We start from the raw sequence: 15,138 nt of genomic DNA, 5'->3' as shown, positions 1-15,138 counted from the left end.
AAGCATCTTCCTCACTATTGAGAGTGACTGCCAGCTCGCTTCAGGACACCGGCTGCATATTTACTGCGAAGAGAGAGCTGTGCCAATACTCACCTATAGTCATGACTGACCGAAAGGTGACATCTCAAATTCAAGGTGTCAAATTGAAGGCTCTGCATAGCAGAGTGAGGGGCCCAGGACATGCTGCTTAAAATACTGAAACATCTGAATACATTTCTCACCCAATGACGAGTATGCATCTGATTCTTGAGCCCAGGAAAGTCCTTGAATCAGCACTGAAAGAAGCTGGTCAGACGTGAGCGGGGATTGTTGTATCATCTTTATTTTACATTATTTTATTAGAAAATTATCAACAAGTCATCTAATATATATTAAAGAATGGACAGAAAATAAATATTCACCATTCTCTAATTAATTATACTGCAATTTCTCTTTTGAAAATTGAATTTTAGTTACAGCCAGAACTCACAGTGAAATCATTTTAGAGCCATTAGAAAGCATGAAGCCCCGGATTACACCTCTCAGCAGGCCTGGGGACACCTGGGGAACTCCAATAGAAAGAGTGCAGGGACGTTATTCAGTAAAGTGATGCTCTTACTGAGATTCTTATCAGGACAAAAAGGATGGATTATTACTGAAAGCCTCCCGATTATGCTGGAAAACAGGCTTCAAGTTAAGATATTTTAGAGTTATTGTTTGAATATGACAGAAAGATATGAGAATGTAGAAACACAGCTGAGAAACGCTCAGATGGGGCTCACCAACACTTGGCAAAAGGAAAAACAGAGCTTCACTGCCAATGGCTGCTTTACTGTCTACTGCTGTGCGTCTAACAAATACAGAATGCAATATTTGGAAGTTATTAGAGTCCATAAAATGTTTTGCAAAGGAAAGCCAGTGGTTAGAACGATTACAGCAAGTGTGTATGGGGAACCAGGAAGTCTGTGATTCCTGGTTCCCCATACACGCTTGGGATTGGTTTCTACAATGGACAGTCTGTTTAAACATTTTATTTTCCACTTCATCCTCCAAGCCAGTTTTGCTAACGTCTTAGATGCTGCATGTGTTTTGGCTATGTCTGACCCGACATATATAAAGATGGACGACGCGTCTCCATCTACTCTCATTGTACAAATACCAAGGCAGGCGCTGCCACTTCTGCTAACCAAGACACACACTTAACTCACCGAAAAAAAAAGGCAAAGGTCCCTCACGCCGGCGTATATAACAGCAGAATAGCTTCTTGTGTCGGTCTGAAGCAGACGTTCAAAGTTATGGAAACTTCAATGACTGTAGTGATTGTTTATGTTGTAGTTATGTTTCCTCTCGCCGTTCGTCTTCTGCTCTGCTAATCCAGAACAGACTGGCTGCAGGAGCCGGATTTGTCAACAGAGCTGTCAATCAACCTTTTTACAGCATCAAATAACTAATTAAAACTAAACTTTTTCAACACTTGGTCGTAAATCAGCATAATAATAAGTAACTATGAAGACAGAAAAATTTATTTGACGTGTATTTTGATTCTGTAGTTTGACTCATGTCCCATCTGTTAACATGGAGGAGGTGGGCTTTATGATCTATACTGCAGCCAGTCAACAGGGGGCGCTCGAAATGTTTTGGCTTCATATTTAGGGAGCTGTCATGTCGTCCATCTTTTTATACAGACTATGGTCTGACCTGTCAGTAGTGTTGTTGAGTTCTGAGATGTCAGCCAGTACTTTGGTGAGGACAGCATTAAAAACAGAATGAACCGACAACCAAAGTGATGTAAAAACAGATAGACAATGAAAAAACGACATAAAAATGTCATAAAAACTAGTTTTCCTTGTAAGACACCTGTATCTTGCAGGAAAGGTAAAAACAGAGCTGCATGTTTTACAGGAGTTTCTTTTTTTTCTCTCTGAGCAGAACATTAGAGAGTAAACATGTTTTTCCAGGGCTTCAGACACGTTGCCTTGCCTGCAGGGTGACACCTGTCTGGATGCGGGTGCACATCATCGACACCGGCATCATCATCGTTAGCATCTGGCCTCTTTCCTCCCTTTTCTGAATAACTGTCTGAATATGCAGCGATAATAATCACTGAAGGCAGCAAATTAACCACTTTCCTATAAGTACAGGAGAACCTGTATCACCTGACATCTAAATTTAGCCCGCAGGCACCTTTGTCTCTGTACCTGTTATGTAGTTAGAGACTGAACATTTCTCTTTAATGGTGTCAGTAACACGTTCGTTCAACGACAGGTGCGCAGACTTTGATGGTTCCAACCTGTAATATAATTGCTTTCTTTCAGGGAGCAGTTGTGACTTATTAGGCGCTTAAATAACTGTACTTAGCTTGTTGAGCAGTGACTATTGTTGGTTGGAAAATCTCACCTGAAAAAGCCTTATGTGCAGATCATTAAAGTAAATGGTGAGTACAATTAATGTCAAAGCTATCTTTCATAAACCTTCAGACTTAAGTTGAAAAAGCTTCAAGCTCTTGAAGTGCTTCAGATGCTTCAGCAGCCTTGTCTCTATATCACTATAAAGGCTGAATCTGGTATATTAAAGGTGAAAATGACTGATGACAGAAATTACTATGCATGCTTTAGGACGGCTGCAGCGTGAGGAAGGTCACAGGCTTTTAAAATATGATCAGAGTGTATGATCACACACAGGGCCTCAGGAGACTGTACCTGTGGCCTGGAAATAAGAAGCTGTTTAGAGTCCTAATTGAATGGTTTTTTACACTTTCATATAACTAACTACTATAAACTTTAAATATACTCAATATAGTTGCAGCCTTAATGTTCTTCTATTTATTTCTGTGGTTTGTATGTAAATATGCAGCATGTTAAAAGTGAAATTTGGCTATGGCAAGAACAATTTTAGCATCTCAGGCGAGGATTTCTTTTAGCTCAACGAGCAGTTTCACAGCGAAGTTGAGCCAAAGGACCAATGTTTTAGCACTTTTCATTGACCCAACATGTAACAAAGACCTTTTCTCTACATGGAAACCTGCCAGCACCACGCTAACAGTATGCAGCCAGAGAGCATGTAGCAGCACCGGGACCCGTGCTCACCAGTGGCTCCGGCGGCTATCAGCTCTGCACAGGCCGGCGGAGGCAGAGCGGGATTGAGTTTGAAGGATGATAATAGACTCCTGAGGAAATTAATCTATTTCTAAAGAAGAAAGGAATATGAATTCTCTCACTTGCTCCGGCTACTTCCACCTGCCCACTCCTCTCCTTTCACTATTTCTCTCAGCAGCAGCAGCAGCAGCAGCAGCAGCGTTACAGGTCAGTTCTGAAATAGAAATATACTAATTAAATGGACTGTGGACAGCGTGGCAGCTATTAGAAGTGAGGGAGGCAGATGTCTCCAATTATTTTTTGTTCTTCTTAACAGAATTAATGAAGACATACAGTACACGTCTGAGAGCTTACTGTAGGTTTTTTTGAATAATGTGAAGCACTTTGGCATAAATAATGTCTGCAGAAAACAGGTTTATAGACAGAACTCATTCCTACAGTGATTTTTAATGTTGGCTGGTAAAAATACTAAAACTGCAAGAACTGTGCAGACTTTGTTTTACATTTCAAACCCAACTAAAAATGTAACTCTACATAATTTAACTCCTTTTTCAACAGTTAAAAAACTCAATTTTAAAAAAGTACAACCTGTACTACGTGGAGTGCATTACAGTGAGATATGCAGGCAAATTAATTGCGTGTATAAGTCTACAGGTTGTATATATTATTAAAAATACAGTTAAATTAATTCCAAATTTGTACATCTTTTCTTACTTTTGACATCAGCTGTTATAAATAAGTCATTAGAGTTAATGAATGCAGGGTAAATGATAAAAAGCTGAACAATATTCTGTCGTACATGAGCCACAGTGTCCGGTACTTTCCACACAATCATTAGTGTTCACTCCTACTGTCCTGCGTGCTCCGTTACATACTGGAGCTTAATCCATCCACTGGTCCTTTTCATCTCTGGATTAATAAGCTTGAAAATCAAGTCTTGAAAGTTTCTCGCTGCAAAAAAAAAGGGCAGCTGTTACAAGGCCAGGAGCATATGTAAACACGGCAGTATCAAGACCCAGATGGCTCCTGTCAGTCCGAGGCTCCTGGATCTGCCCACCGACTCGGAGTCCTCGACAGGTGGATAATGATGATGATGATGGTGTCTGTGATCGCCGGCCACATCTGGACTCACTGAGGAGAGAGCAGAAACCAAACAGGCCAGTCAGAAGGTTGCTCATTATCAATGTAACGTTACGTTGTTTGCAGGGCGAACTTGAAGGACAAGGCTGATTTATTCATCTTCTTGACATCAAATCCCATGAAAAATCCTTGCACACTTCCCGCCTTACCTCCGCTGTCTGTGGCAGCCGTGAGCTCATTCGATACTATTGAAGATATAAATCTTGTGGGTGAGAAAAATGGGTCAGAAATAAATGTTTTATTCTTAAAGTAGGTTAAGAAACGTCTCACAGCAGCTGTGCTCTGTCGCATCATAGCAAACCTCTCTTAAGAAGGAGATAATAGTGTATTTGCTGGGGACTATTTTCAGAGGTGGATTAATACGCATTTGGTGTTCTAATGAGTATTAATTACAGCAGGGCAATGTTTGTGGGATTAAATCAAAATAGACTACAGTGTTCATGTATGAAGGCGTATGCCAGCCAGTGTGGCTTCCTGTGGATTTTGGACAATAATAAATGTCTGGCAAGGAGGGATAAGCTGCTTAAAGTGGGATCAATTCATTGTTGGGTTTGGTCTTTGATAATAAAATACAGTATATAGCAAGAAAATGATCAGGTGCTGGTATAAACTCATGTTATAGTCATGATTACTGAGTTAAGCAGAGTGTAAATTCTTCTATAAAGTGTCTCTAAGATTTACACCATTAAACATTTTGAACGACTCTTATGTATTTGGGTTTAGTGTTTTTCCTCTGCTTATACCTGCGGCCATAATGCATCTCACATCTTTCACAGCTGCAATACATTAGTGCTCCCTCTACACCATTAAGGCAGTTTGTCAATTTTCCACCACACTATTTATAGAGCTGATGCAACTATAGAGCACCTTAAGCCTTCCTCTTATCCCAGGAGAAGCAGCAGAGAGCATCTCGGGTCGTCCTTTGTGTAAACAGCCATCGGAGTGTTTCTGCTGAGGTCTTAAGGCTGAACGCAAACATGGTCATTAAAAACTATTAGAGTGTTTTAAACAACAGATTGATTTCTCTACAGGAAATAGTTTAGACTTCTCTGCATAGATTCAAGTTTGAAGAGCCTTTCAGCTGACACTTCTAAAGAAAACCAATATCCTTTTTAGCTGTTGATTGGTGTAAAATGATCAAAAGCTGAGGTGATATCTCAGGCCCTCCTTGATTTTTGTAGTACTTTAAAGAGAAGAGATGTAGACAGAAAAGATGGCAGTGAGGAGAGAGGAGAATAACATTCAACGAAGTCAGCCAGCCAGAGTCGAACCAGGTGGGTCTGCGGTTATGATCTATGGTGTGCGTATTGACTACTGGACTACCAGCCTGATACTGTATCTCCTCTTACTTCTCTTTACTTGTTCCCATTAATCACCATAACAGACTTTCTCCATACAGATGATATGCTGCTTTATATCACCAATATAACTTAGGATCTAGTTTTGGTGCAAAATCACAGAATCAGTTTTATGTGGGCACAAACAAGGAATTTGACTCGTTATTTTCTTCACTCTCAATGTACAGACATACTTAACTTAAAACAAGGGCAGGTTGGACAAGGGAACACAGACACTTAGACACAACCAAAACTACTATATACAGGCCTATGGATACAAATATATATTACAAAGTATGAATATATACATATATAAATACTGTATGTATATACATTATTTAAAGAACACAACACTTAGACAGGAGACAATAGTGTATGAACAGTGCACCTGCTCCTCTAAGTACCTGAAAAACCTTAAATTTTGAACATCTCAACTTGTCGTAATTTAGCCACCAGAGGGTATTCATTATCTGGACTCCAAGATGAGGGAATTAACTTCCCCTTGAATGATCCTTTTCACATTCTATTCAGTAGGCGGCACGGTGATGCAGCGGTTAGCACTGTAACCTGGCTGTAAGATGGTTCCTAGTTTGAAACCCAATGCCTTCAAGGGCTCTATCTGGGTACTTGGGATTCCTTCAACAGTTCAAAGTTGTTAGGTTAATTGGTGACTCTATAATTGCCCATAGGTGTAAATGTGAGCATGGATGGTTTTCTGTCTCTATGCGTCAGCTCTGTGATTGACAGGTGACCTGTCCACCATGTACCCCGCCTCTCGCCCAATGACAGCTTGGATACGCTCTAGCCACCCTGCGACCGCTAACAGTAAAGCAGTTTAGATAATGGATGGATGGATTCTATTCTGTCCGTTCTGTTAGTGCTATCATCTGAAATATGATATTCAAATGTGTTTAAGGAGTCATGTCTTACGCCCTTTTTCGCACGGGACTAGTATTACCTGGGGACCTGTATTAACTGCAGAGGTCATCTGTGATCTTCATCCTATGCGAAACAGCGCAAATTACCTACCATATTTTGGCATGTGATAATATTAGTCCCATGCCAATCAGCATCTCAGTCATTTGGGGTTGAATTTTTTTTTTCTGCAATGTTTTTATTATCGCTGCGCCTTTTTCCTGCCTCTTTCCTGGCTACGGTGGAAATAATAAATAAATAATGGTAAAAAACAATTATAAAATATGACAAATATAAAGTTTTGGGTGCAAATTCAGGAGGCTCATCTCACTACACAGCATGGGGCCCCATTCGCAGAAAGAGCAAACTCAAATCCAACACAACATTAGGTAATACTAGTCTCGTAGGGGCCTTTACAATCACATTCTTTGAGCATTCTGTAGTATCTACTTTATTTTGTAGATTTGCCAAAAAATATAAACGCCTAAATGACATAATACTCATTTTGATTATGGAAAAATCTAATTGTGCTTTTTGTTATAACTGTGTTTGTGCTGGAAAATATACTAGGCATACAGTATGCTGTATAGTCTCTATCTTTTTTCCCTTAAACTTTTCCATTACAAACTCAAATCACCTCCACTTGAACCTAAAGACCTTTAGTCGTATAACTTTGAAGATCGCACCTTAACAGCAGCGGATATTAATTCGGACAACTGCATCACACAGGCTGTCAACATCGATCTCTCTGTTCACATCTCTGTGGAGACCTCAAGTGTTGGGGGAGGTTATTCAGTGTCCCTTCCTCAGAGAAATACAGTATCCTCTTTAGCCCTGCTGGTGCTACCTCAGCACACCTCACACTCCATCCTTCTTCATCCCTACAGGGAAGGACTGAAGCTGAACGCGATAGACGACCAGCTGCTCCAGGACATTCCAGTTTCTCACTTAGACCCGAGGGTCATAAGTCTGTCGTGGGCTGGATTAGTCTAACCCAGACCCTTTCACAGTCTATAAGGGCTCTCTTATCAAACTTTATCTTACTGGCAGAAAAATAGGACCGGCTGCAGAGGCCATTTGTTCTCCGTGGACTTCAATTCCAGTTTTTATGGTGTAGCAGAAATAGCCTGTAATTCCTTTCCCCTAAAGTGAGATCCACAACAATTACTTGTTGCTGTAATGGCTGAATTTCCCTCCGAGGATCATTAAATCTAATCTTATCTAATCTCATTTGATCAAATCTAATCTAACCAAATCTAATCTAAATATATAGAATCGAATCGCTTTGTTTGCAGCTGAATTAAACTCCAGCCACGTTTGATTTGAGTTAACAAGTGAATGCAGCAGTAGAAATGTTTACTACCCGTCTCCTCTACATGGTAGCGCCCATACATGAGCCACCGCTGAAGCATCTGAGTGTGGCCTGAAATTAACTGCCTATTGATTCACTGCCGAGGAGTCCCCAGGACAGCTATTTGAAGGTCTACAGCGCACAGATAGTCTGTCTAAGTTTTGTACCCAGGAGCACTGAACTTCAACACCCCAATCAATTCCTCTTACAGAAGCTTCAAGGTTTCTAATGAAGCAACAAGCTGTGGACAGAATGACAGAATGTATCTCTCAGATGAATAAATCCTGCACCACTGAAACTACTTTTTCATTAGAAACTGGGGAGGAAAAACCAAGCAACCTATGCCGCAAACTCATGGACATGAGGTCTGACCTCAGGGGATTTTGAAGAGGAAAATCAAATCTTATTACCTCCATCAAGAAGGTTCTTGATGCTGTTTTTTGTTTGTTTGTCAGCCGGTTTACAGAAAAACATCTAGCTCGATTTTCATTAAAGTTGGTGAAAAGGTGTAGCATGGGCCAAGGGAGAAGCTTTTAAAAGTTTGGAGCGGATGTGGATTCGACTCATGAACAAGGCCTTATCGGAGGTCCAAACTCCCTGGGAGTCATTCTAGTGAGGTGTTCTGCTGATATCTGGGGAACTAATGGTGGAAGCTAGTCCCATTATGGAAGGAATTAAGACACAACGGTCATTTAACAGCACGTAGTTTTGCATTAGGGCACTAATGGGTTTTACATGCATGTGCAGTCACACAGGAGTGTTGAGAATGAAGGAGAAGAAGATAACAGTTCCTATACTGTGACACCCGGTCCAGCTTTAATAATATCCTTAAAATCTGGAAATAAATTGGAACATGTGAGTAATGCCGGTCTGCTCATTTGCTCCATGCATCCTTGATTACAAACACAGACATGTACATGTTACCTAATATCTTTCATACACACACAGTATTGACTGTGACTGCTTTGCATCTATTAATAATCATCATGACTGCGGAGTCTTCCGGCTATGTGAGGGTTCTTTTTATGAATAATGATGGACCAGGCTTAAAGCATATTATCCTTCGATAAGCAGAACTATACACTCAATATAAAAACCCACCAGAGCGTACACATATCTCCTGCTAAGTGTTTCAGGCATAGCAAATTCAGTCTCCAACAGTCCATAGTTAATTATCTTTCTTTGTTTGGAACTAAGAGTGATTGTGGATATGTTCTAAGAAAGTGCTGCACTGATGACATGTTTTGGTAAACGCTCAGCAGAGAGGTTAGGATGTTTGAAAAGGTGCCTGGTCTGAAAAGAGACATAGGTCAGAAAGAGAGGCTTACAACTGAAGTGAAATCAATAGAAGCTGATTCCTGAGGACTTGGACCAACAATGATCAATACTGCACTAAGTGCACCAGGAAAAAACACTGCAAAACAACTGCAGTGATGGAAAGTGCATTCCGTGTGATTGTAAGCGGGTCAGCATTCAGAGCCCGGTGTCCACATCTTCAGCTGCTACGTCTGACTAACAAGGATATGGTTGATTCCTTCAGCTTACTGTTTCATTACAACAGAGAGGACATTTTTAGCTAATGTTGTATCACTTAGTGATGCCATCTACTAAAAGCAGTATGTTAAGCTGTACAAAACGAGGAGGGTGTCATATAAAGTGTTTTGGAACAGTCTGTCGTGCTCTTTTAACCAAAACAGATTTTGTCATGAATGTTTGCTTTAATGTGTTATTTATTTGTTGAGTCGCCTGCCAAATGTAGAATTTAGAATGTGTAATGGAAGATGAGGGCCTGTGTTCATTAACAGCATTTTTTGTGCTGGCAGAGCACTTCTCACCGGCACTTACTGTTGCTAGGATACGAAAGTTGTCTGGCCGCACTTCCGCTTCCCTCTAGTGACCATTGTGTCTGTTCTTAATTGCTCTGCATGCTTCATATTTGCTTTGAAGTTTAGAAAGAACAGCACAGAAACAATGGAAAGGAATCATGTCCTGGCATTAGCAGCAGCTCTACACCTGGAAACTGTACCCTCAGAAAAACGAGAGGATTAGCTTCTCCTCCACCATTGTTGTTGACAAATAGTGTTGTGGCGTTCACAAACGATCTGATTCTTTTGAACGGCTCTTTGGTGCGAAAGGTGGGAACCGAGTCCTAGGTGAGAGCCGCTCTTTTTATAGTTGTGCCCAAACTTCACTGCCGGCCCTAGATCCACTCCCCTTTATGGCGGATGACCACAGGCAGCTTTTTTCAACTGCAACTCCGCTATACCAGGTCACATGCAGCGGCATCATGTCACCACAACATAGCGCAGCAACATTACAACCCTTCACAAAGTTTGTTATTATGTTGATATCTCTGTAGTCAGACAGAGATGTATCACAAATGATTGACAAATCAATGACGTAATTATTCCTACATTATTTTGCTGTTTCCTTTTACATTTTTAAAGTGTGGAATTTTACATATGCGTGTGTTGACACGGGACAATAAAGTGCAGGCATGTTAGCGAGTCTGACCACTCTCTAGCTCGTAGTGTTGTGAAATTAGCGAACGATGAGCCGACTCTCAAAAAGGAACGGAGCCATAAAGATCTGGCTCCCTCCGACACTATTGACAACCCTTCTTGATTTTGACTGGTCGGTGAGGGAGAAGTGACATTGATGAGTGTGGCTGTGTTCCAAAAGTTTAACTATTTTCAACTGTGAGCGCAACGACAAAAAAACTGCTGACGCTGAGGGCATTTTTGTGCTGAGGACGCTGAGCGCTGAAAATGTGTGGTAGACAAAAGGCACTGCAACCGCAAAAAATGCCATTAGTGGACACAGGCCCTACAGGTGTGGAGGTAAATACCAGAACTAAAAAAACTGCATATCCCACTTCTGATTATTTGACGGCTACATTTCTATATTTGACAACATGCCCATCTGCATCTGGAGTGAATAGTGTCCACTAACATAAGGGGGTAATTCATTCGTCCATGCTCCCATCGGGGTTATTTTTGTTTTCAGCACCAAACAATCTCTCTGTTAGCCGGGTCTTTTCAGCTCGCTGTCGACTCCTGCCTGGGGATGAGGCTTCACCACAGTTTAACCACATTGATTTCTGTGTTATTTGACAACATTATTAGACTGCCTGCTGCCTGAAATAAACCTGAGAGCAGAACCCAGATGAAGCCTTTGAGTCTTCAGTCAGCTGTTAGCGAGCAAAGTTAGGAGGATTTCAGCGGCGTTATAGAAAGAAGAAGCAGTGATTCATGTTCTAATCCTTCTTTTCCTAATTTCTTTATTGCGTGATGGTAAAAGGGTGAGTAATAAATAAAACCCCAGTATCCAGACTCAGTGAAGATGTTGAATTTTATAATAATCCTAAATAATAATCCAACTCAATACAATGACGGCTTTTGTTTTGAAGAAAAAGTTCTTGTAATAGTAGAACTGACAAATGTCTGGATATCTAATTGTAATCTGCGTACTGGAGTGTGAAATTATAAGTTTGTTTGTGGAAAGAGTTTTCCCAAAGCCTGCTCAGCCTCCTCAGCGTCATCGCTGAAAGTAAAGCGTGTGATTACACAATCACTAAATAGTATGTAGCGCTCTGTCTTGGGACATTGCTTTGAATGTAGAGAATGTAGAGACAGCTTTTTAACTTGCAGAAAAAAGCACATTTTATTGCTACAAATGAAAAGATAGCAGGAGAAGGTGTGAGTGCTACTGCCTGGGAAATTAAATGTTTTGTTGGAGCGAAACTAAAGACTGTGGGGAGAAACACTTGCAGATGTTTGATAAATCATGCATGAAAAATCACACATTTTTCTACACGCAGTTGTAATTGATAATGATACATGATGCTAACAAGATGTAACGCTGCTGATGTGTTCTAAGCTGTTTTAAAATTAAACACAAAGGACACAACGTCTTAAAGGACGCAGTGCTGTGTCTACCAGGAGCAGGGGGAAAGCTTTCTGGGGCCAAGACGCTAGGTGCGCCCTGGAGGATAACAATAACCTTGTTTATCCTAAATATAAGCACTGATAACCATTTCTTAATTTGAACAGAATTACTGGCCATTACTACCAGACAGAAAAGAAAGGAGAAGGTGACAAACTTTTTGTAGTCAGCTCAGAAAGCTGTTCTGAGTCAGGCCTAAGAGACAAACTACAGTCAGGAGATTACACTACAGCTAACAGGACTCACCAGGAGGTAGCTAGTGCCAGTGAAGGTACCACCACTACTAAGAGCAAAGACTTTTTGACCTTGCCTGCAGGATTTAAACGCACTGCAACTTCTGTGAATAATTACGATGCCTCTGCCTGTGTAGCCTCTATATGTTAGCAAGTCCCTGTCACTGTATGTGTATATATAGGAGGGCATGTGGAGATAGGAAGCACATTCAGGAACAAATCTAATTAGTTAAGGGCCCTCTTTACTGGACATTTTCAGGTGCCCAGCCATTTCTGTGTGTGGGCCTGAGCAGCAGAGTATTAATAGTGTATGTCAAGATACTCAAAGTTCTGTTGTATTTTTTCGATCTGATCTGAGGTCTGGAACAACGCAGGAAAAAGGCAGCAAAAAGAAAACACAACACAAAGTCAAAATGCCATCATAACCTGAATTTAACAACATACATTTAATAGTTCCTTGAACCCGCAAACAAAAGTTGTGAAAACCACATGGAGGCACTTTTTCCACCTTCGCAACATTGAAGAAAAACTAGTACAGTCTAGACCTGCTCTGTTTGTAAAGTGTCCTGGGATGACTTTTGTTTTGATTTGGCGCTATATGAATAAAAAAATTGATTGAGTTGAATTGATTGAAAGTCTGGAGCTTGATCCAAAAGGCAACTGGACTTGGTTAAAGTTCTATATAGATGGGGTATTTTCACAATGAAGCATTAAAAACATCTGAAATATCTTGTTCTTGCTGCTTAAGATTTCTTTGTTCAATTATTGAAAGGAGCAATTCGCCCCTGGAAAAAGTCACTGTCAGTCAAAGCTGGTGTCGATAGAAGCAATAATATTTGAAATTGGCGCCATAGCTGTGGAGAAAGTTGTACAAACAGCTCGTAGTTTCCCCCCATTCTACATTCCTACAACACCCAGCGTGCATGGGTGTTGCATGCGCCCCTCCCTCTGCTTACCAGTCAAGGACACTGATTGCTGCAGGCGATGGCTCAGAGCGGCACAGAATCTGAAATACGACAAGAATATACCGGTGGATCGTCTAAAAAGCATTCAGGTCTGCAGTCTACATTTCAAACCTGACGATTTTGAATGAGACATGACATCGGAGGGGGCGTCCTAGATTGAGGAAGTGTAGTTTAGCGAGCTCCTTGGCCTCCACCAGATGACGCGTTTTACGTAGTCTGGTAGAGGTTTTCCAGGGCCCATTGGAGGAGCGGATAACATCCTCCAAAGGAGTGAAATTGCTTTTTCTTCTTTCATAATGGCATTAGCTCCCCCATAGTAGCATGATAGGACTGAGGTTGAAAATCAGCGAACTGGCCCTTTAAGTAGTTGTATGGTTGAATTGTAAACTGTATTTTGTGTATCTAACCTTGTCTCAACCTTTTTTTCAGATGACACACTTTGAGGCTATATTTATATTTGAATATTTCTTGTCATGGCTCTCAACCTTAAAGAAGTTTCCGAGTGTTGCGTTAGATGTGTTGTGTCTGCAGGATTTCCCTAACATTTACACTGGATTTATGGTGTTAAATCTCATACACACAGAATTCAGGTGTTTGCCTGACACAAACTCATCTCTATTGTCGTCCTCTCCGGTGTCTCCATTAATCTTGTCGGTAAGGGCTTCTAAAAAAGGAGCCTATTTCTGTCTCTATCGTTTGTCACAAAGAGAAAAATCTCTATGTGAAATCAGATGCTGTCTGTCCCCTGTCCTGTCCATCAAACCCGACAGCACAAGAAGAGTGTAGGCTGTCATTGTGTCTCAGATAAAGATGTCTTGTTTCAGCTGCCTGTGTGGTTGCAGATTTCCCCTGAACAATCGCAACATCATCACTAATGGCGAACTAATGTCTTTGTCCTACATCATTTTCAGCTCTTTATGACCCTATGGATGATGATGCAGAAGAAAAGGATGGGTCAAATTACCCCTGTGACACTTTAAAGCCTGCAAACATGCACACACATTCTCTCCTCACACTCACTGTATCTGCATGCTTGTGGTGCACACACCTGAGCTTCCAACTATGAATTTTAATGATCACTGTATATTCCGATCTACGGCACATAGAGCATGACAAGCAGGAAACGTTTAAATAAAAAAGACATGCATTTTTCTTCACCAGCTGCTTTCCCCCACAATTGTTTTGTTTACATAAGAACGAGATCAACTGAGGAGAGCAGCTAAATGAAGAGAAACCACCTGAGACCTCTTGGAGGGAAGGCTGAGTGCTCCCATTCTCCAACAGAACAATTAAATATAGCTCAGTGCTGCAGACGACGTCCCCGTTCAATTAGACTCAGACACCCAGAGAAAACCGAATAAATTAACTCTTTATCCACAGAAATCGGATCATTCTGCACAGTTTCATCCATTTACATCACCTGAACAATGACAGTGGTTAATGAAAAGCTGGTTTATGATGATTGATCTGCCTTAAATGTTACATTATTCTGTCTCCTCTCTTTGTCTTTCTCAGTGTTGACATAATCACGAAGCGTCTCATCTGAATTTTCAGCTGACATGCGTTTAATGTTGAATTGCCAGGAGTGAAGGTAATATTAGTGTGCACCTATGATCTGAATATTGTGCATGCAGATAAACCAGAAGGAAATCGGAGCCAGGGATCACACTCTTAAAGTAAGTCAGTATTTTGTAGCACCTAGAAACAAAATCAGCTGTGTTGCGTTTAGAGGCCAATCTGAAAAACCAGGTGTAAAATATTTTAGCAATGCTTGCGACATAGCTCTTCGGCTGGTAAAGGTTTGTATGCTGGTCGACCTCTTTGGTCAAGACTAAAATATCCAGTATGTTGAATGAAAAATTAAGACTGCTAACATATTATGCCTGATTAACATCAGTGTGTTAGCATTGCCACTATGATAATGACTGCATGCTAACATTAGCATGTAGCTGAAAGCAACGCTGTGCAGTACACAGAGGTGCTGGCATCAATGCTTGTTTGTTATTTGTTCCCTGTCTCTAACAACCAGCTACAGTCTTTTTGGATTTAATCAAATGTAAATATTTGAATATGGGAGGCAAATATATCTGGGCTATGCAGTGTTTAGCAAATATGTCTGAAACAAGAGTGCATTTGTTCGGGTCTATTTTCAGCAACTGATTAATACGCTTGTTAGTA

General features: G+C 40.8%; 1 protein-coding gene across 1 annotated transcript in view; it reads right to left on the bottom strand.

Moving 5' to 3' along the window:
- Nucleotides 1–330: 330 nt before the first annotated feature.
- gpc5a (glypican 5a) overlaps nucleotides 331–15,138 on the bottom strand; it is a 136,412-nt gene continuing 121,604 nt past the window's right edge. Inside the window, exon 9 of the mRNA XM_069657996.1 lies at nucleotides 331–4,205. Coding sequence (XP_069514097.1) covers nucleotides 4,048–4,205 — 158 coding nt within the window. The 3' untranslated portion in view covers nucleotides 331–4,047. The remainder of the gene's footprint in view (nucleotides 4,206–15,138) is intronic.

The sequence above is a fragment of the Semicossyphus pulcher genome, unplaced genomic scaffold, assembly GCF_022749685.1.
Source record: "Semicossyphus pulcher isolate SPU_LCO1_2020_fin unplaced genomic scaffold, fSemPul1.0.p SCAF_1, whole genome shotgun sequence".
NCBI classification, from domain to species: Eukaryota; Metazoa; Chordata; class Actinopteri; order Labriformes; family Labridae; genus Semicossyphus; species Semicossyphus pulcher.
The sequence above is the reverse complement of the archived record's forward strand: the minus strand, read 5'-3'. Positions and strand labels throughout refer to the sequence as shown.